This window comes from Thermobia domestica, chromosome 17 (assembly GCF_964235325.1).
Source record: "Thermobia domestica chromosome 17, izTheDome1.hap1.1, whole genome shotgun sequence".
In the NCBI taxonomy this organism is placed as follows: Eukaryota; Metazoa; Arthropoda; class Insecta; order Zygentoma; family Lepismatidae; genus Thermobia; species Thermobia domestica.
Window position 1 is genome coordinate 70,905,151 of NC_137470.1, and position 23,452 is coordinate 70,928,602.

A 23,452-nucleotide genomic window follows, 5' to 3' on the forward strand; every position below is an offset into this window, starting at 1 on the left:
TAGGTATATCAAGAGAAGTATTCTTTAAATTTGGGAATGGTGATAAACAGAATTTTAACATAAGGTGCGAAATTTGAAACAATACATTGAACTTTAGTCACAGCTCATAGTCTAAGATCATTGGTGGTGATTGATTTGAAATCTGATAGCTAACCTTATTGAATCTTATGACTCATAGACGAAAGGCAATACATGCTACAACACTGGCAAAGTTATTGTTAATGCAATTTGATTGGTTGATCACTATCTTTCCTGCAATCTGATTGGTTGATGATTTTCAAATCTTTGCTGTATTCAGTTTTAAGTTTTGTTTAACATTTAAAAATCTTGGTTTCGTTCAACATTTTGCACTCACTGATAAATATGATCAAAACCGTTTATTTGTTAATCGAATAGTTAAAAACCGGATAAAGTTTGACGGTTAACCGTGAAACGTAAAATTTTTTAGTTTGAAATTTTTTTTGCTTGAAATTTTTGGTTTGAAAATTTTTTCGTTTCCAAATTTTTTTGTTTCAAAATTTTGTTTCAGATTTTTTTCGTTTGAAATTTTTTGTTTGAAAATTTTTGTTCGAAAATTTTGTTTAAAATTTTTCGTTTCCAAATTTTTTGTTTCAAAATTTTGTTTGAAATTTTTTTTCGCTTCAAAATTTTGTTTGAATTTTTTTTTTTGGGTTTGAAATTTTTTGTTTGAATTTTTTTTCTTTTCAAAATTTTTTTTCAAAGATTTTTTGTTCTAAATTTTTGTTTGAAATTTTTGTTTCAAAGTTTGAGTTGACATTTTTAAAAGTTTGTGCATTTATTAGTAAAGAACCGGAACTGTTTAGAACAAAAACCTTTGACAACATTGTGGTGCAATTGTACACGTCAGAACCTGGGGGTTGTACTTGAAATGAAAAAACACAAGTCATTGAAATGGATCATTTTATTACACTCCACATACATCCATACCAGATTGTGGTTCTGGATATTGTCGATACAATGTATTTTGAACTTCTTGCACTAGTTTGTCTTTAGCATATAATTTTAATTCCAATTGAAGTCTTTTAAGGTCTAATGCAATATCAATTGGTGGAAACTCAATGTCCATTTGATCACAAATAAACTGTTTATCAATACAGGTATGCACCCACGAACGATGTTGACAACCATCACAATATCTAGATACATGTTGTACAATATGCATAACACATTTTTCAAAATAGTACTTTTTCAGGAATATACTAGTTTTGTTACACACTTCCACTGCATGTTTAACACACTGAAATACGCTGATGAATTTGTTCCATTCTGTTTCCGTTAGATACACCATGTTGCGAGGGACATGAAATGTACTCTTTTTACGTAACAGCACCATCTTCTCTTCGAGGACTGTACGTAGCACCACTTCATGATTTGAGCCTAATGATTTGACTATGGTCACATTTAGCTCATCATGAAAATAATCGTTCATTTGGTCGATTCGTGAACATAATATTTGCCATTCTTCACAGGTCAGTTGTACACCAAATTGTTCTGCTTTGCCCAATCGAATCACAGGTTCAAATGTTCTAGCACTGATACCAATCATCACATGTTTTGTTTGAAATATATTTATTGGATAATAGCTTGCGAAGATGAACTCTTTATCGTTAGAAGTACACATCTTTCCTCCTGAAAAGCACTTGCTCAAATGATTTCGTGGGATGACACTGTATTTGCTGGTTTATAGTTATTGCTGACGTCATTGGTAAGGAATGTGCTGACGTTTGAATTCATGATTTCATCACAGTTGCTGACGTCATGCCGACCAAGCAAATTCATACAACTACGGCTGACGTCATTGGAATGAAATGTGCTGATTCATGATTTCATCACAATGGCTGACGAATCTGGCTGTGTACTAAATTCAAGTTGATGACTTCGACCCAAGAATCCTTTGTAACATAAAGATACAGATCCAGTATTTAAGAAACACAGCAGTTCTTCTTGTTTTGATGGTTCCATGGGTAAATATCTTGCTGGTAAAATTATATTCTTATCATTTTCAAGCTTCACTACGATTCTTAATCCAAACTTTGTAGGGATCATTTGGCTAGCTAAGATTCTATAAGGTACATTCTGTTGTAAATCAGTAATCTTGGTAAATGATTTCATCACATCACGCGTGTTTAGAAACTGCAGACAAGTAGCCATGATGATGTTATCATGAATACTAACTCGAACGATACTTATATATGATGAAAACTGATGACGTTGCATTATCATGTTCTGACGTGTACTATTGCACCACAATGTTGTCAAAGGTTTTTGTTCTAAACAGTTCCGGTTCTTTACTAATAAATGCACAAACTTTTAAAAATGTCAACTCAAACTTTGAAATAAAAATTTCAAACAAAAATTTAGAACAAAAAATCTTTGAAACAAAATTTTGAAAAGAAAAAAAATTCAAACAAAAAATTTCAAACCCAAAAAAAAAATTCAAACAAAATTTTGAAGCGAAAAAAAATTTCAAACAAAATTTTGAAACAAAAAATTTAAAAACGAAAAATTTTAAACAAAAAATTTTAAACAAAATTTTCGAACAAAAATTTTCAAACAAAAAATTTCAAACGAAAAAAATCTCAAACAAAATTTTGAAACAAAAAAATTTGGAAACGAAAAAATTTTCAAACCAAAAATTTCAAGCAAAAAAAATTTCAAACTAAAAAATGTTACGTTTCACGGTTAACCGTCAAACTTTATCCGGTTTTTAACTATTCGATTAACAAATAAACGGTTTTGATCATATTTATCAGTGAGTGCAAAATGTTGAACGAAACCAAGATTTTTAAATGTTAAACAAAACTTAAAACTGAATACAGCAAAGATTTGAAAATCATCAACCAATCAGATTGCACGAAAGATAGTGATCAACCAATCAGATTGCAGGAAAGATAGTGATCAACCAATCAAATTGCATTAACAATAACTTTGCCAGTGTTGTAGCATGTATTGCCTTTCGTCTATGAGTCATAAGATTCAATAAGGTTAGCTATCAGATTTCAAATCAATCACCACCAATGATCTTAGACTATGAGCTGTGACTAAAGTTCAATGTATTGTTTCAAATTTCGCACCTTATGTTAAAATTCTGTTTATCACCATTCCCAAATTTAAAGAATACTTCTCTTGATATACCTAAGTCTTAGTGTTAATCATATCATTATATGTTCAATAATGTCAATAATGTCCGTCAATTGTTTACCTGAGTAGAACCAACTGTCTTCTAGAAGTGTGTGTGTACTCAAACTTAAGAAGTACCACAACAAAGGAAATGAATCCCTGTACACTACCTCATCAAGGACAATCACGTGGTACAACGTCTTGCTTACGTTTATATTTGGCGGGAATAATCAAAACCAATGACGCAATTCTCAAATTATCCTACAAAGTTTCAATGTTCCAATGTCCTGGACTCCTAATTCCATCATAGGTCAATAACTGATTACGTGATCACAATGATTTACCCAATGAATGAGATACTATCCAATTACCAATTATTGATATGACAACAAGAAATGTACCCCTCCCAAAATTTAAGATTGGTACACAAATACACCTGTGTGTTATGAAAAAGTAATAAATCCTGTACTTATTCAATAATAAAGCCGGTCAATAACCTTTAAATTTTGAATATTTGGCTATAAGAGGAACACCAATGGGTCCTAGAAAAAGGTTTACCGAATTTTGTTATTTGATAATTCCCCAAATTTAAAAGGGAACATAAACATATAAAGGTAATAAACCTCTGTACATACCCATATAACATGTACCCATGAAAGAGAAACGAGGTAAACCACCCAAATTTATCATAATACATGTTAGGGTCCAGTACTATAATACCAAATATATAAAATGAGCAATTTCTAAAATTTAAGGGATGGGCCAAGGTACCCCTAACAAATTTTAAAGGGGTGCACAAATGTACCTATGTCTTATGATAGGGAATAGACCCCTATACATAACCATATAAACATATAAGGTAATAGGACCTCATCCAAGAGATAAATTGGGTCAAAATGTCAAACACGTGGTACAACGTATTGCTTACGTTTATATTTTGGCAATTTCGTACCCATGAAAGTGGACGATGTGGACCATCCAAATTTATCATGATACATATTAAGGTCCTGTACTATAATACCGAATGCTTAAATCAAAAAAAAATTCCAAAATTTAAGGGGCGGGCCAAGGTACGTACCTCTCCTAAAATTGAAAGGGATGCACCAATGTACCTATGTCTTATGATAGGAAATGAACACCTATACATTACAATATAACCATATAAGGTAATAGGACCTCATCCAAGGAGATAAATTAGGTCAAAAACCAAACACGTGGTACAACGTATTGCTTACGTTTATATTTTGGCAATTTTGTACCCCTAAAAAGGGAACGATGTGGACCACCCAAATTTATAGTGATCCATATTAGGGTCCTATACTGTAATACCAAATGTTTAAATTGAACAATTTCCAAAATTAAAGGGGTGGGCGAAGGTACCTCTCCCAAAAATTTAAAGGCGTGCAAAAATGTACCTATGTCTTATGATAGGAAATGAACCCCTATACATGACCATATAACCATATAAGGTAATAGGACCTCATCCAAGGGAATAAATTAAATCAAAAACCAAACACGTGGTTGTACCTAAATTTGGCAATTTCGTACCCATGAAAGGGAACGAGATGGACCATCCAAATTTATCATGATACATAATGAGGTCCTGTACTATAATACCAAATGCTTAAATTGGAGAATTTCTGAAATTGAAGGGGGTGGGCCAGGGTACCCCCTCCTAAAAAATTTAAAGGGGTGCACCAATGTACCTATGTCTTATGATAGGGAATGAACACCTATACATGACCATATAACCATATAAGGTAATAGGACCTCATCCAAGGAGATAAATTAGGTTAAAAACCAAACACGTGGTTGTACTAAAATTTGGCAATTTTGTACCCCTAAAAGGGAACGAGGTGGACCACCCAAATTTATAGTGATCCATATTAGCGTCCTATACTATAATACCAAATGTTTAAATTGGGTAATTTCTAAAAATGAAGGGGTGGGCCAAGGTACCCCTCCCAAATTTTTAAAGGGGTGCATTAATATACCCATGTCTTATGAAAGGTAATGGACCCCTGTATACGCCCATATAACCATATAGGGTAATAACACCTCATCCAAGGGGATAAATTAGGTCAAAAACCTCCGAAATTTGAATTTTTGGCAATTTTTTACCCATGAAAGGGAACGACATAGACCCCCAATACTGATAGAGGTACATACTGTGGTCCTAGGCTACCACACCCAATTTTTAGATTTGGCAATTTCCAAAATTTAAGGGGGGTGGTCCTATGTACCCCTGTCAAAATTTAGGGGGTGGGCCATGGTACCCCTGCCAAAATTTAGAGGGGGTGGTCCTATGTACCCCTAGGTCATTGACCCCGGCCAGGGACCATGGGTCCTGAGGCAGGGACCCAGGGGCCAAAAAGTGAGACCAAGTCATGCGATTACTACTGAAGCAGGAAAAAGAAGTTTTGTTTCAGTATGTGGCAGGCCTAAGGAAGCATTCAATTACGACACACGTGTGTTTGTTTTGACAACAAACGATTAGCAAATTCGAGATCATATTTCAAGATCGGAAAAAAGAAAACAAAAGTCTTTGATCTCCGGTCAATGTTGCTAACCGGAAAAAGCATAAAATCCCTTCAGAAAATCAAAATTTTCCCTCTTTCAGTGCAAATGTTCCACAATATGTTGATCAGTAATATGAATGCTCTCCTTGCGCGTGCACAATATCTATGCCCTATAAAACGGTCTAGACTGTCTTAACAGTAAATGAAACCGATATTACAGCACGCGTATAGGAAAGTGACACTTGGAATGCAAGAGATTAACACTCAAATTTAAATATGTTTACGGCTGTTCTGCTATTTTTAAATACTTAAATTGAAATAATGACGCTTTTTATCTGCAATTAATCGTCACAATAATTTAAAATTTGCAAATTGCCTGCACGCTAGTAACGTCTATCAAGCGCGCCGACTACGTGGGTGCTCTCGGGCGCCGGTACCCACACAAATAATCTTGTGGGTACGACGCACCCACAAGATTTTTAGTTTGGACAGGGGTTTGAAGCAGTTTCTCTTACGCTTAAGTCAGCCGTGTTACCGACTAAGCTAGGGCAGACCCAACTTATCCTTATAGTACCAGTATATTTTACCTTATCACAGCACAGCCCCTTATAACAGTGTTCATTAAAGATTTTAACTAAAAGTAAATCAAACATCGAGACTTCCCTGAAAATATATAGGTTAACACGTCCCGCCATTCATATGCACCCACATAAATTTTCGAAAGTCGGCGCCCTTGACGTCTATTGATATCAGACAGACACACCTATTAAAGTGACTTAGAAATTATTAAAGGAAAGGAATTTTTTGTGTTATTAAAAACTGCAACATTGTTATATTAGAAATTATACAATATCATGACGTGCTGACATGTTTGATTTTTAAAAATACTAGTCATTGCGCAAGGATGGCCCAATAGTAGTTATTCCAATGAAAATTAGTCGCTAACGCTGTCTCCTTCGGTGCGAGCGGTCCCGGGTTCGATTCCCGGTGGGGACGCTCGGTCGAAAAAGTGCAAAAAGCTTTTTCAGGGCAGCCATCCTGAAAGAGGGTTCTCTTGTTTTTTCTCATTCACATCAGGCAAATGCCGGTGTGGTACCTAACTTATAGGTCCCAAGCCGCTTCCTTTCTTCCCTTTCCCTGGATAGTGTGATGGCTGAGGGACGTCATCCCTCATACGTGACGTGCTAAGTGGCCACAGATGCCGAAAGCCCACAAATCTAAATCCTAAATCCAATGTTAATTAGAAGTTTTAAAAAGTTCAATAGTGAGTATAAACTGCAATACATTATAACGTTCCATAAACTAAAAATGTTAAGTTTATTGTTTAAATTAGAAAATTGGTAAAATTCAAAAGGAGATACATCGATTAATATACTATGTCTCTTTTGGAACAAACTTTCGCAGAAGAAATATTAGTTTGCTATGGGACTGTTCAACTGAACACATGCCTCACCAATTTATAAAAGATACTGACGTATGTAACGTGAGAATTCAGTAGGGATGCGCACGAGACAAGATTTCTGGCTGTCTCGTCTCGAAAATGTGCTGTAAAACAGATGTCTCGACTCGAAAAATGTGTATTTCTCTATTGGAAGAGCCGTGTTTTGACTCGAATTTTGTCAGGAAAATCCTGTCTCCACTCGTCTCGTGCGCATCCCTAGAATTCAGCAGTTATTATTTATTTATTTGCATCATAATCATGGGTATTCTGCCATTATTGGCAGGTCACTTGCCGCAACTGTGAAGCTTCCATGCTAGACGGTTCTCAACTAACCTCTTCGTCTTCACGTACGATTTCTCAGTTTTGATACTGTCCATCAATTATAGCCCCCTTCTTCCTCTCCGTCTCTTTCCCACGACCATACGCTCTAGCACATCTCTCATGATGCAGTTCTTTCTTAGTCGAAGTCCCAACCATCTCCTCTTCCTCTTTTATAATAGTATCTAAAATTATTCTTTTCTCCCCCATTATTTCTAACACACACATATTCATTTTCCACTCGACCCAACTAATTTTCTCCATTCTTCTTGACACCTACATTTCGAAAGCTTCCAGTAGTTTTTAATCGTTTCTGTATAATCTTCATGTTTATGCACCTACAGTACAACACTTTACATGAAGAATTTTGCGGGATTTTTCTCAGATTTTTGTTCAAGGTCCCACAAAATAGATTGCTTTCCCCTAAAGGCTTTTTTCACCATTCCTATCCTCACTTTTATTTCACGTTTGTATTTCGTATCATCACTAATAATAATACCAACGTATCAAAAAGTAGTCACCGGTTCTATTTACTCCCTATTTCTATATTTGACACATACCGCTTGGTTCCAATCACTAGGGCTTTTGTCTTTCTAACAAGAAACCAAATTATTATTTTCTTCTATCTTGCCTACAATTTTCAACGAACTTAAGAAGTTCGTTACTGAATACTCTATGTCTGCGTGTCTGTTATTTGCGATTTTTTTTTCATTTTGAACCCTCCGTTCCATACATCACCAAAAACTATCTGAGAAAGTGATAGAATTTTTCACGTCACTCTTACCGTTCCGTCACTATTACCAAGAAATGGCCGATTTCCGGAGATTTAAGAATCGATATCTCTGGAACCATAAGTCAGAGAGATTATGTTAGTGTTGATCAATACCTAAGAGGATGGTGAACATTTTGGTATCAAATAGTAACCGGTGGCCACTGGACAACTGGCTACTGGCAAACTGGCCACCGTTCCCCAGATATTGGCCAAAAAGTTCGAATTTTGGGAGATTTGAGGAGCCTTTTGTCGGGAACTGTAAGTCACAGAGTGATGATATTTTGCAAATTTTTGCGAGAAACAGGAGGACGTGTGGATAAAACGATTTACTTTTACATGTAGGGATAATATCAGTTATCCTTTCCGCTCCATCTCTCCATTCTTTTTAAGTTCGTTCTCGGAATACTCTTGGAGCATTCTCAACTGGTTTTAACCTGAAGTGCTAATCTGATTTTATGGCAGTTTGTGTGAGGTGACTTGTTCTTCTTTCTCTCATTTTTCTAATTACCCTTAAATATCCATTGAAGCCTATACATCTCTATGCCTTCCATAACCTGTAGCAGGGGTGCCCACAAGGGGGGGCCATGACGCAAACTGCGTCATTGAAATATTTGGGGGGGTTAAAAATCTATATAAATATGTTTGAGAGGGTGTAAAAAATAAATCGAAAAGATTTTTTTTCATGGAAGAACACCTACGGATAGGCAATTGAGGGGGAGTGCGTCATGGACACGAGGGGGGGTGGGCACCACTGCCTGTAGTACGTAAAGTTTCCGAATCATTTCGTGAAGGAAGGCAACACATTTTAGTGTGTATTTCTGTGATGGCAACCCCCTTTTTTTAGAGCCTCCTATCGTCTCTGGACGCTCCTCCGTCTTCCTTTATTTTCGATTTATTCCAAAGGCTCAATTATGCGTTTCAAATTTACATAAGTACTCATATAGTGAAACCTCTTAATAAAGGACACTGATGGGAGGTACATATACAGGGATCGGAGGTGCATACATTTAAATTACCCACATAATATGATAATTGTACAGTATTTAGTAAACACATTGACTATAACAGTAAATATAATTTAATATGGAAATACTGTACTTCGTGTTCGAACTACTGGGAGAATAAGGGGAAAGTCACCCCCTCTGTAAAGGAACAGAAGTATCGCTTTCTCGTCTCGTGTCATGGGAAATACTATTAGGAAGTGTTCGTTAAGAAGGATTTTAACTCCAACAGAATTTCCATGTAAGTTCGAAATGCATCATTCAAGTCTATAATAATCCTTATTATAAAAGGCATATTTCTCAATGTGTGAGTAAAACTAATTTCTTATAGTTAACGCTCACCGCTCTGCTACGTAAGTTGCCTCTCTAACGTCAATAGATGGCTATAGCGTAACGGCAATTGCAGATTTGAAATTATTGCGACAATTTAATCGCAACTGTAAAAGGTGTATTGTTTCATTTTTTGTTGAAAAATAGATCAAAGCCGTAAGCATATTTAGATTTGAGCATTAACACGAGAGAGGATGAAAAACTAAGGTTACAAGGCCGATATTTCTGCATAACAGTTTTCGTCTGTTGTAGAGAATTGAGGACTGTGCGTTAATTTTAATACATGGAGTTGGCAACTTGCAGAGTTTCAGCCATCCGCCACCTACGGCGCTAGTTGTGGGTAAACGCAAAGGGCGACTGGTTTGGAAAACTGGTCTCACGAAGAAGTCCGCTCAGTTATTCGATATTTGTGGGTAAAACATGTAATTGCGGCTGAAATTCACCAGCAGCTTATAGAGCTTTACGGAGAGACTAATGTCTTGTGAGTATATCGCAGAATGGTGACGAAAGTTTGCGGCTAATACAGAAAACGTCACTGACGAGAAGCGCAGTGGCCGACCACCACGCTGTTGAAGCAGTTTCGTTGAGACATCGACCACCCACCCTACAACCTCGACTTCGCTCCAAGTGACTTTCACCTATTCACGCACTTGAAGGAGCAGCAGCTAGGAGGCCGTCGCCTTGCCTCAGACAATGTGGCTGAACAGCAAAGGACAGGATTTTTACCAGGTGAAAACCTTCAAACTCATCCCACGATGCGACAAGCGTTTCAACTGATATGGAGATTATTTCGAAAAATAACCTTATGTATGTGCTATTGGTTGTATTGTTGGCTGTATTGGTTGCATGAAATAATATATACATGTTTCACTGTAGGCTTTGTATCATTACTTTTTGATCACTTCTCGTATATGTAATAATTTCCTTGTTAAGACAACACAAACTGCTATAAAAATAATTCGCTTACTGACTGCACTAAAAGTAAAAGTAACATAATAAGATCGTGCAACATTATTACTAAGCCCGGAAAACGCGCACAGAACTAATGAACCATCGCGGTTTATGAATTTCGAGGGAAGAAGTCTCCAATAGTTTTCTCCCGTGTAATCCTGCACACAGTAATTTCTGATCGAAATTTTCTTGTTAGTCCTGGATCAGCTGAAGGGATCAATTGAAGAATTATTTTCAAATTATAGGAACTATTTTGTTTGCTAAGTACGCAAGAGCTGAGAATAATTCCTGTCCGTTATGAAGAGGTTACTACAACGATCGGGTTAAAATTAGTGGTGGGCACAAAAACCGATTTTTCGGTTTTTCACCGAAACCGGTTTCGGTTTTCTTCAAAACCGGTTCGCTTTTTAACCGAAACCGGTTATCGGTTTTCTCCAAAACCGGTTCGGTTTTTTGCCTGGTCCGGTTTCGGTTTTCTTCAAAACCGATTCCGGTTTTTTTCCAAAATTTGTTCTATTTCTGACCAGAATGGTGTTTCGTTGTTCTCCGGAAACCGAACCCATTTCCACAGAAATAGTTTTATATGTTTTCGAAAAGTTTTCACCGAAACCAGTTTCGGTGAAAACCGAACCAGTTTTGGAGAAAACCGAAACCGGTTTCGGTGAAAAACCGGTTTTGCCCATCCCTAGTTAAAATAAGTGTGTCCGTGTCTGTATCTGGGTATGTCCATAAGAGAGAGAGTTTTCTCGCATAATACCAGATAAACATTTTTGCCGGGACAAAATGTTTGTCATTATTATAGAGATGTCCGCTATTGAGAGGTAAGCCATAAGACAAGAAATCTGTCGTCTCACCTCTAAAACGGCACAAAGTTTCGACACGAGAAATACATTTTTAAATTCGTGACGAGACTTCTCATATCGTTTTCGAGGCGGTAACTAAGACAATATTTCCAGGATCTCCTGGGGTACACTAGTTCACCTAAGTTTGAGAGCCAACACACTGTTTTCATACTACATCATCATTCATAGTAAGAAAGTAGCTATAAATTGGTAAATTGATGAACAATAAAAAGCATTTATCAGTTTTTACCATTCGAAATTCATTACACAATGTTTTATATTTTATTTTCTATTATTTATATATATATATATATATATATATATATATATATATATATATATATATATATATATATATATATAGAGAGAGAGAGAGAGAGAGAGAGAGTTTCATGATAGATATACAGGGTGTCTCAAAACAACAACAACAACGTTTGGAAAATGATTCCTGACACCAAGGTAAGACAAAAAGCATTGACCAACCTGGCTGCACAAATGCTTCCTTTAGGAGTTATAGGCTACCGAAAACATGAAAAAATGAACTTCAAAGGTCCATAGCTCCAAAACTATGGGACCTACCGTAGTCGGGCCAAGACCACTTAGGAACTAGTATATGCCCTATCCAAATACCCATATTTCAGAATCCTGCGGTACTTCCCCAATAATTTTTATAGAGATAGTTGGTGAGTACTTCAAATTGTATGCCCGTAGCCAAACTTCCTCTATAAAAATTGTTACGTGAGTACCTTAGGATTCTGGAACTTGAATATTTGGATAGGGCACATATTAGTTCCTAAGTGAAGTCTTGATCCGACTACGGTAGGTCCGATAGTTTTGGAGCTACGGACTTTTAAATTTCATTTTTTCATGTTTTTGGCATCTTGTAACTCCGAAAGGAAGCATATGTGCACCCAGGTTCGTCTATACTTTTTGTCTAATCTTGGTGTCAGGAATCACCTCCCAAAGGTTGTCGGTATTGTTTCGAAACACCCTGTATAATTGGAAGTCACTATGTTTGTGACTTTGTCGCCTCTCATATCTCGATCATCGAATCATCCACGTATCTCGATCAAATTTTCAACATAGATGAAGGTCGGGCCTGCGATGGTTTTTATCATTTCACTTTGACGATAAAATTTAAGGGAAGGAAAGTATACTTAAAAATTATCGAAAACGGCCGATATTAAAGCCGAATCCATAGTTTTGGGAGTAGCTGAGATGAACAGTGACACTTCTGATGCCGTTTAAATCCAAATTCGGCCCCGCAACTTGGAGAAGATACAACTCCGCAGGGTGTTAATGAACTAGACCTACAAACTGTAAGAGGTTTTTCCTCACATCAAAATAAGAGAAAAAGTTCATATGGATCTATGGCGAAAAGTGCATAGTTTCAGAGCTAGGGCTGTCCAAAATGGCGAAAAAGCTAAATTTCAATAGGCCCTATTTCGAATTCCAGAAACTGTGGATGGTGGTTCTTATCAGCGTAAAGGAAGCCATGCATACACAATCCAAAAGTGCATATTTCATCAATTCTCAATAGATGTAGACGGTATTCCCTAGAGGGTGTAATTCTCATATATGTTTTCAATCGAGTTTTCAGATATATCCTGATTTCAAGGAGGGTCCAAAGTAGGTAGGAGGTAAACCTTGACAACAATGGACATCCAATGCTTCGGACGGAAGGCGGAAGTGTTAGGAACCGGTAGCTCCAAGGTTTTTTGTTCGGAATAACGTGTGATGCAATGTATTTCGTCACGGTATATTTCATGTTTTCTTCACTTATAAGCGTAAAAGAAAACATCACACCATGCGTTTTCCCAAGTACGAGAAGACCGTGCTGCTGACGATCCTTAACGATTCCGTGCTCACTGCTGTCAAAGCTTATCGTTTAGCTACTTTGGACCAATCATAAGGTCAGAGCATATCTCAAAATTCGGTTGATGGTATGTCTGGGAATTTCACCCTGCAGGGAATAATCCGTACACCCATTGAACATTAATGAAATATGCATTTTGGATTGCATATGCGTGACATCCTTTACACTGACAAGGAACACTATCAACAGTCTCTCGTATTCGAAATAGGGCCTCTTGAAATTTGGTTTTTGCGCGATTTGGGGCAGTCCTAGCTCTGAAACTATGCACTTTTGGTACGGTAGGTCCATAGGGACTTTTTGAATTATTTTGATGTGAGGAATCACTTCTTACAGTTTGTTGGTATAGTTCATTAACACCCTGTAATACATATCGATATATTCATCGAAAACGACAGATATTAATGTCGAATCCACAGGGTTCGATAATAGTAAATAACCTAATGTATACTGTCTGTTGGCTGTATACAATAATATATACAAGTTTCATTGCAACTTTACTTTCTGATCACCCCTCGTGTGTGTCTCATATGTGTATTTCTACAGTAATAGATTTATATAGTGACGATTTAATTGCAGATTGAACTGCATTGTTTTAATTTAATTATTTGAAAAATGGATAGAGATTACGCTAGACATGAACGTGTTATTTCTTATCGAGAGAAGAGCTGTAACCATATATAGACTTGAAAGAAACAATTGTAACTTCTAATTAAGGACTATTCTAACCTATAATACAACAAGCCGAAGTCTTGAGGGAAGAAGAAGAAGATGATGATGATTACTACTACTACTACTACTACAACTAATAATAATAATAATAATAATAATAATAATATAACGACATCGTCATCGTCGTCTAGATATAAATCCAAGTGTGATCAATCATACAGATGATACTTAGACTTTAAGTACTCTTATTTATAGGTGCTAACTCCTGTTGCCAACTCTGAAGGATCTTTCAGCAAATTGAAACTAACTTTTACAATGCTTTCACTAGGTTATTTTTTCTGTTTGTTTGTATGTTAAATCCAAATTTTGCAACTTAAATTTCACTAACTAAAGCTCTGGAATTCTGTACAAATATGTAAACCCCATGGCAATTCAATACTTTTACGTAACTTTTTTTTTCCAGCTTATAGTTTTACTGTAAATGTAATTACTAGTTATCAACGAACTTAAAAAGTTCGTTACTCAATATCCTATGTCTGTGTGTCTGTGTCTCTTATTTGCGATTTTTTTCAATTTTGAACCCTGCATTCGAGAGAGCATCATACACTATCAGAGAAAGTGATTAAATTTTTCGCGTCACTCTTACTGTTCCCGAGATATTGGCCAAAAAATGGCCGATTTCAAGCAATTTAACGACCCATATCTCGGGAACCGTAAGTCATAGAGAGATCATATTTGTGTTGATCAATATCTAAAAGAATGGTAAACATTTTGGTACCAAATAGTAACCGGCGGCCACTGCCCAACTGGCCACTGGTTTGGCCAATGGCCAGTTCGCTAGTGGTCACCTATTACTATCGGTGCCAAAATGTTTACCATACTCTTAAGTATTGATTAACACGGATGTCATCTCTCTATGACTTACCGTTCATGTGATATTGTCAAAAAATGGCCAATATCTAGATATTTAAAAAGCCATAGCTCGGGAACCATACGTTGTACAGAGATGATATTGATGTTGATCAATACCTAAGAGGATGGTAAATATTTTGGTACCAAATAGTAACCGGTGGCCATTGATTAACTGTCTAATGGCTAACTGGCCACCGTTCTCCAGATATTGGCCAAAAAGTTCGAATTTCTAGATATTTAAGCAGCCATATCTCGAGAACTGTGAGTCATAGAGAGATGATATTTTGCTAATTTTTGAGAGGAACAGAAGAAGGTGCGGATAAAAGATTTACTTTTACATCTAGGAACAATGACAGTTATCCTTCCCTCTCCATTCTTTTTAAGTTCGTTCTGGCAATGCTCTTGGAGCATTCTCAACTGGCTACAACTGTATTTAGATTGTGTACATGTGTAAGCAACATCTGTTAATTAAGTATTACTTCAACAGAAGTCAGAGTGATTCAGTTCTGATTCGCAAGCTTAGCACCAACTTCATCAATAAACATGAAAGTCGGGACATTTTAAAGCTTTTGGTTCGGCTCATTTTCCCCTAAATCGAGACTATCCCGACAAAATCGGGACGATGGTATGTGATATACTGGAAGTGCTTCTTGCAGGAAAATGAAAGAGTTATAAATAAATTAAAGAAAAAATGTGGTCGAACGAAATGTTTTCTAACTTGAATTCTCTTCGCACTGCTGCCCAGAAACATGATAAATCAAAGGCTCATATTTACAGTAGCATGAATGTCGCAAATTTTGGAAATACAAGAATTGATTTACAGTTGGATAAACAACAAGCTCTGCATACTGCCCACCATAATACTGTTGTAAAAAAATCGGGGATTTTATTGTGTTTAAATAATGCAGGGTATTTTCTTAAAAACAAGAATTGGCTTTACGGGGTCTTAACGAGAATGAAGAATCTGATAATCAGCGTAATTATATTGACTATTTAAAATCCTTAAGTGAATTTGACCATTTATTGGCCAATCATTTTGAGAGTTTGACAGTGTTTCGAGGTACTTCTTTAATTCAGAATGATTTAATATTGGCAGCAGTAGTAGGGTTATAATAAATAAGTCTAAAATTCGTAAATCACCTGTATCAAACCAATTGATTGTTCCAACCAGAATCAATCATCTACTGTTTTGAGGTATGTCGATTTTAGTGGGGATGCACAAGAGAGATTTACAGGATTTAGGAAGGTCAGCTCATGAAAAACTGCTACTGGTTTGTTCCAGTACGTGGAAAACATCGTAGAATAATACAATATCTCCAGTAAGCTCATTACACAGACGTATGATGGGGCATCAGTTATAGCGGGAAGCATTAATAGATTGAAAACTAAAGTTCAAAAAATATGCTCAAGCTTTATTTGTTCATTGCTACAGCCATATTCTAAATTTAATTTTGCAACAAACCACTTCTTTCATTCCACAATGTCGCATTTTCCTTAAAACGGTCTCAGGCTTAGCTATTTCTTTCTGAGAATCTCCCAAAAGGTCAGAAAACTCAAAACACATTTAAGTTAAAAAAAAATAATCCAAAAGTAGCACCAACTAGGCTTGTAAATACAAGTGAAGGAATACAAACAACATCTCATTGCCTTTTTTGAAGACATTATAAATGTGAAGAAAAGTTGGACGGTAATTCAATCGTGCAAGTTCAAGAATATTTGTATTTCTTTAGGGAGTTTCAGCATATTTTTCTACTTGTTTTTTCTAGATTGTTTAGACTGCACATCCAGATGTACTCTACAGTCCTTTTCAAACCAAAACCCTAGACATAGCATACTGTTTACAAGAGATGTTCAAGTAAAACAAAAAGTAAATAAATAAAATAAAATAAGAAAGGAAACCTAACTGAGTAGAGACGTAATGGATTTCCTTCCATTTGGAATGATACGGAAACTGCGAGGTCCTCAGACAGTACGGCAGAACCGCCATTAAACACAAGGAAAAGAAGTTTACTAGAAGTTCACTGCAAACAACTATATTACAGCATACTAGATCGAGTGTATGTGGAAATTAATGATAGGTTTTCTGATTATACAAAGCATCAATTCACACATTTTTTTGGACTCAGAAATTCTTAGTTCATCAAGAGAATTTCCTAAAAGAGGCATTAGATACATTGTTAACGTCTTACGCCAATCAGTTTGATCAAGTTCGACTGAAAAATGAGATAAGTGTAATATATTAAGCAGAAGCCTTTGATTTCGTGAAGAAAGAAAAAAAAGTTCGTGTAATATTGTCAACCATTCACAACAAGAAGTTAAATCAAATGATCCCTAAAGTTCTCAAGTTAGCTATATTAATTGTGACGATACCAGCCACGTCAAATAATCAGTATTCGTAGAAAGGACGTTGTCTAGGCTGAAGAAGATAAAATCTTATTGTCGATCAACTCAGACACAGGAACCTCGATCTGGTTTAGCGCTAATGTCGATTGGGAAGTCGTTTTTTCAGGAATTTCGGAAGCAGTCGAACTGTAACTTCAACGATTAAGTCATCAAGGCATTTTCGTACCAAACAAGACGACTAGAATTCACATGTAAGTAAGTAAGTAATTGATTTATAACAATATTATTTGCAAACTACTACGTATTTTTATGCATTATTATTATTATTATTATTATTATTATTATTATTATTATGCTTGTTTTTTTATTTGTTTGTTTGTTTGTTCGATAGAAATGTCCATTTGCAGCACTGAGGCTGCATGAGACATGGACCCACAAGCTAGAATAGAATCTGAACGTAATACGTTCAACACGATCATATCGAGAACTAAACCCGAGACCACATCCATTAAAGGCGCGCGCGCTAGCGACTAGACCACCAGCGATGGCCTCTAGCAATTACTAATTACTTCCAAAGAGAGCTTGTATTATAAATACTACAAATTGTTTATTATTATTATTATTATTATTATTATTATTATTATTATACAAGTATTATAAAGGTTACTGGTATCCCAAGCCATCCAACCAGTATACACTAGTCTTCTGATGTCTTATCCTGGGAGGTGACTTAACCTTTCGGTTATATTGTTAGCCTACCCGTCCTTGGCACGGGAGACCCGAGTTCGATTTCCGGAAGGGGTTCATGTGTTTCGGATCCCACGTTAAGCCGTAGGCCCATGTCTCATATAGCCTCGCTGTTGGAAGGAAAGGAAATCACTAATCAACAACAAGAACAATTAATCGCTTGATCTTGTTTACGTACCATATTAAAATATATGATGTCGCACAAAAAATTTGTAATTATTATGCTGTTATAAATACATTTTTTAAAAAAGATTTCATCTGTAGCTAAGCAATGGCGTGACGGTGTCGTAATTATACTGGACAAGAGTTTACAGGGTTACAGAATTTCATGCAAATTTTTTATTTTTTAATGAAAAAATATTTTTGAGTACATGTTCTTTTTGAATGATGAAAATGACTAATTCAAATCCCAAGCACAGAAGATTATGGAAGAAGGGCCAAAAAATATACATAATATTGCATCAAAACTGGATGAGTTTTATGTAAGTTATCGCGAAACTCTGAAATTAATGGAGGCGTATACCACTACGTATATTTCTTTACTGATTTCAGCTTCAGATAGGGTGAATGAGAGAAGTCTTAAAGAAAATGTACGACATATTACATTAAAAGCGAACAGTTGTAACGGATATTATCGAGAAAATTTTTATTTCGGGGAGGAGTAATCTACATCAAATAAGGGGGTTAATTCAACGTCTACTTTTAATCCCGGGCACTTGGGAGTACAGAAAAGTGTCAAAGAAAATGTACTGTAGATTATATCAGGGGTGCCCACAAGGGGGGGGTCATGGCGCAAACTGCGTCATTGAAATATTTGGGGGGGGGGGTAAAAATCTATATAAATATATTGGGGGGGTAAAAATCTATATAAATATGTTTGAGGGGGTGTAAAAATTAATCGAAAAGTTTTTTTTTTCATGGAAGAACACCTACGGATAGACAATTGAGGGGGGGTTGTCATGGACATGAGGGGGGGTGGGCACCACTGGATTATATTGTAGTGTGACAGAAAATTTGGTACAGGGAAAGTTATTTTTTACTGTATACTCATGATATTTTGTAAATATTGACAGATTAAGTTTGAAAAGAAAGAACATTCTTGCGCTGGTGCTACAGGTCACTTTATAACAGATTGGTTAACGAGAAATCTTAAATGCTTACATTTAAAATTCTTTACGTGCAAGACATTCCATCATCCACACTAAGAAATGGATCTTATGACGACACATTTTGTTGAATCGGAAAATTAAGTCGTCTTCCTATAGTAACGTAACAAGGAAAATAAGCTTTGTCAGTTAAGAAAAGAATGAAATTAGGAAGAGAAAATTCGTGGACCGACACTGTCAAAGATTGTAGATAGGCCATCATCTAGCTGCTCCGACTACGAAGATAATGGTGCGTACAAAACATCAATTTTGACTAAAGCCAATGCACTGTTCCTAAATGATCAGCGAACAAGCCATGAACAAAAAGGTGAAATTCATTTACTATAATCCAGTACATCTGGAATAATCTTTTACAACGAAAAAATTATGATAGGCAACAGGAAATCTGCACCTCTAGCAAAAAGGTTAAATAAACAGCCTTCATATACAATACATCATCTAGCACGTCGTCGTTTCACTCGAGCTTTTATCTTCAATATTGCTGATAAGAGTAAATGTAACTTAAATGCTTTACAATCACTTCAAAAATATAGTGTCAACTATCGCTACATACTTGAAATGATTTGTATGTTTAGTCGATATGGTTGGTGTTTATTCGTAAAGTTGAAGAGAGCTGATTATGTACATAGTGAATAACTTTGAAATGATTTTCCAAGAGAGGAAACCAATTTGTTCTTTGTAATGATTAAGGAATTGAATTTACCAATAAAACAATACAAAAAAAAAAAAAAAAAGAAAAATTACGTGCGAATGTAACAATAAAAAATCCAGATGATAAAGTTAGCACCGCAGACAAATTTAACCAAACCTTCAGAACATCGCATGGGAAATATTTTACCAATATCAAATGTACCGCTTCGTCAAAGTATCATTGCTTATAAAAGTATACAGTGAAAGCCTATATTCCATTACAAAAATGACATCTGTAAACATCTCTCAAGACGGTACACTCGAAGTGTAACACAACAGAAACTTCGACATTCAAAGCAAGACACAGACTTATCGTTGAGAAATACTGTAGCTGTACGTATCAGTATCTTTGGCAAGGATCAAAAATCTCACACACATACACACGTGTGTGTATGTTAAATTCTTGAAAACTCTCGTATCACCTGAAATACAAGTGCTCAGTGATGTTATCCACAGTTATAAATAGGTATGATTTATGGAACTGTGTTACACTACTATGCATGCCTATGCTACAAGAACATATAGTAAAATGTAGGAGAATCTTATAAATAATATAAAGAAATAACCCAAAGTAGAGAGAGATTACCATGCATAAGAATCCAAGACATTCACAAATTTTGTAACCTTCCCAAGAGACATGCAGTAGGTAAAGATAACTACGAAGAAATCATTAACTTTACCTCTTTCATCTGCTGGAGAACAGGGTCATCGATATCCGGGACTAAAACTTCTGAAACTTCAGTAGACTGTGAAAATTCCGAAGTATTCTGGTTTTCAGATTTGTCTGAAATGTTCGGCCTCAAACCACCTTCATCCATAGTAGTTTCAGTTGTAAGAAGAAATGAAGACACTCCCAGGCTATGGCTTTGTGATATTCTTAATTGGGTAGTTGTAGTTTTCGTGATTTCGTGAGCACTGGTTTGTCCCTAAAAAGATGAAAGGAAAATCTATTAATGAAACATCATTTTCGTTCAGCTTAAAGCAATGGAGTATAAATATTCAAAAACAGTGCATCAGAGTTCAAACATGATAAAGAAGAAAAAAATGATCGAAATCATCAATCGAGAATATTTGTCTAAAAGTTGCACATTAGCCAGACTACAAATATTAGTTGTAAGAGTTGTGCATTTTCTTTTTTAACATACATAGTCTAGGAAAAGTACCTATACCTTTTCTCCAGATTGAATATAAAAGGTTTGAAATTGAGAATTACTTCCTACTTTTATCATAAATATTCGTTTTATGTTACCATATGAGTTAATCTGTACAATTCTAACGAACAACTGATGATAATCTAATACAGATATATAAAAATGTAAGTGATCTTGTGTGGGAACGAAACATGGAAAACAGGTGAACTGTGAATTTTTGAATATAATTGTTTTTAAACTGTTTTTATCGTGTAACTTTGATTAGAGGTGTACGTGAAGGAGTTAGAGGTCAAAATTTATGTGAAATTTCTTACGAACTTGTTTGATTTTAAGTTTACAGTCTCTTTCAACAGCGAGGCTATATGAGACGTGGACCTATAGTTTAAAGTGGGATCCGAACCACACGAGTTCCCGCCGGGAATCGAATCCAGGTCTTCCATGCCAAAGGCTCTCACGAACTCGTCAACCTACGACGATGAAACTGTGTGCGTAAATTTCTCATTACAAATGAGCGTACACGTTATGTAGTTTTTTAAAATTCCTCTTCTGTAAGGCGAGAGCAATTTCTATAATTATTTTCGCCACATTGAAATCGATATTGTCTGTTGTTTGTAATTGTTTCACAGGAAAACGGCTGAATCGGTTGAGATAAATTTTGAAACCAAGTATCTATCTCAAGCAGGACATTGTCATGTCACTTCTATTAAAGAGTGTATCCTAAGAAGGGAGTGAAGGAACCAAAATTTATGTAAAAAATAGGCTTTTAAAGCTAGTTTTACTGAAATGCGTATCCTAAAATGGGAGGGGTTTTAAATATACTATTCAAATATTTTTCATAAACCTATCTCAGCTAGCTATATTAGTGAAACACTAAACAGTTTCACATGTAACATTTTTCATTTCATTTTATTTATCCTCCATTCTGTACAAACTTGGAAATAATTTTCCGATAGTACATGGGATTCGTCATGGTTAATTGATGCAGTACATATATATTAGACACATTTGTTAAACATAATTCATACTTTTATACATTACAGTAATTTGAAATATCATTATACAAATACTACAGCATACCTTATACATAAATGAACCTATCTTGTTACTTTGCTACTACTATTCACATTGTGACTATTTAATTGATTATATTCATCTATTGTATAGAAGCAATGTGACAATAGGTATTCTTTTAATTTTCTTTTGAATGTAACATTAGACTTGATTGCCTTTAATTTGTTTGGTAACTTATTGTATAGCATAATACCAGCATATTTTACTCCCTTTTCGTACATTGCTGTTCTATGGTTTGGTGGATGAAAATGAGTCTTATTTCTTGTGTTGTATCCATGCATGTCACCCGTTTGTTATGTACTCATTTATGTTGGATCTTACAAATTCTATTAAGCAATATATATACAAACATGGTAAAGGTAGTATAGCTAGTTCTTTAAAATATTTCCTACAGGACTCTCGGGGTCCTACACCAGCTAGGACTCGTACCACTCTTTTTTGAAGAACAAAAATATCTCTACTTTTTACAGTATTTCCCCAAAATATTAATCCATATCTTAATATAGATTCAAATGAGCAGTAATATAATATTTTTGTTGTATTTCGGTTTATAGTATTTTTGATGGTTTGTACGGCAAAACACATTTTTCTTAACCTATTCGCAATTTTTTCTATATGATAATCCCATTTTAAATCTGCTGATATATGTACACCTAAAAATTTTACAAAACTAACTTGTTTTATTTCGTTTTCTCCTATTTTTATACTTCCTTTATCTAGATTGTTGTTTGTTAATTTAAAACTTATTGACAAGGTTTTTTCTGAATTTACTATTAACTTATTATGATCAAACCAGTTCGTTAGCTGTTTTACGGTGTTTTCTATGTTAGTATTTAATCGTTGTTGGTTTTCGCCTGTTATTGCTACACTTGTGTCATCCGCGAATAATGTGGCTTTTGCAAAGTTTAAATTATCCGGGAGATCGTTTATATATATCAAAAACAGTAATGGCCCAAGAATTGATCCTTGTGGCACGCCGCGTTTTATTTTATTCATTGTAGATGTGAAAGTAGTTAATTTTGAATTTCTCCCATCTACTCTAGTTATTTCTACCACCTGCATTCTATCTGTCAAATATGAACGAAACCAGTTTCTTATTACTCCTCTTATTCCACATTTCTCTATTTTATATAAAAGTTCTCTATGAGGCACTAAGTCAAACGCTTTTGTAAGGTCTAAAAACAATCCTATGCACTTATTTCTTTTATCTAGTAGTTCGCTCATGTAATTCAGATATTGATAAATAGCGGTTTCAGTTGATTTTCCTTGAATAAATCCATGTTGATATTTTGAAATTGTTCCAGTACTTTGTAAATACGGTGTAACCTGTTTGTTCATTGCTAATTCTAATATTTTCGCAAATGTTGTAATAAGAGAAATTGGTCTATAGTTACTGATATCCATTTTATCTCCCTTTTTATAAATTGGTTTGACTTTGGTAACTTTTAATTTATCAGGAAATACTCCTGTTTGGAAAGAAAGGTTTATTAAATAGCATAAAGCTTCAGCTAG

General features: G+C 35.3%; 1 protein-coding gene across 5 annotated transcripts in view; it reads right to left on the minus strand.

Moving 5' to 3' along the window:
- zormin (spectrin and immunoglobulin domain-containing protein zormin) overlaps nucleotides 1–23,452 on the minus strand; it is a 799,654-nt gene that overhangs the window by 446,696 nt on the left and 329,506 nt on the right. For all 5 annotated transcript variants that reach the window (XM_081744925.1, XM_081744924.1, XM_081744928.1 and 2 more), the window contains one exon: nucleotides 20,399–20,644. In XM_081744925.1, the coding sequence (XP_081601051.1) occupies nucleotides 20,399–20,644 (246 nt within the window). The remainder of the gene's footprint in view (nucleotides 1–20,398; nucleotides 20,645–23,452) is intronic.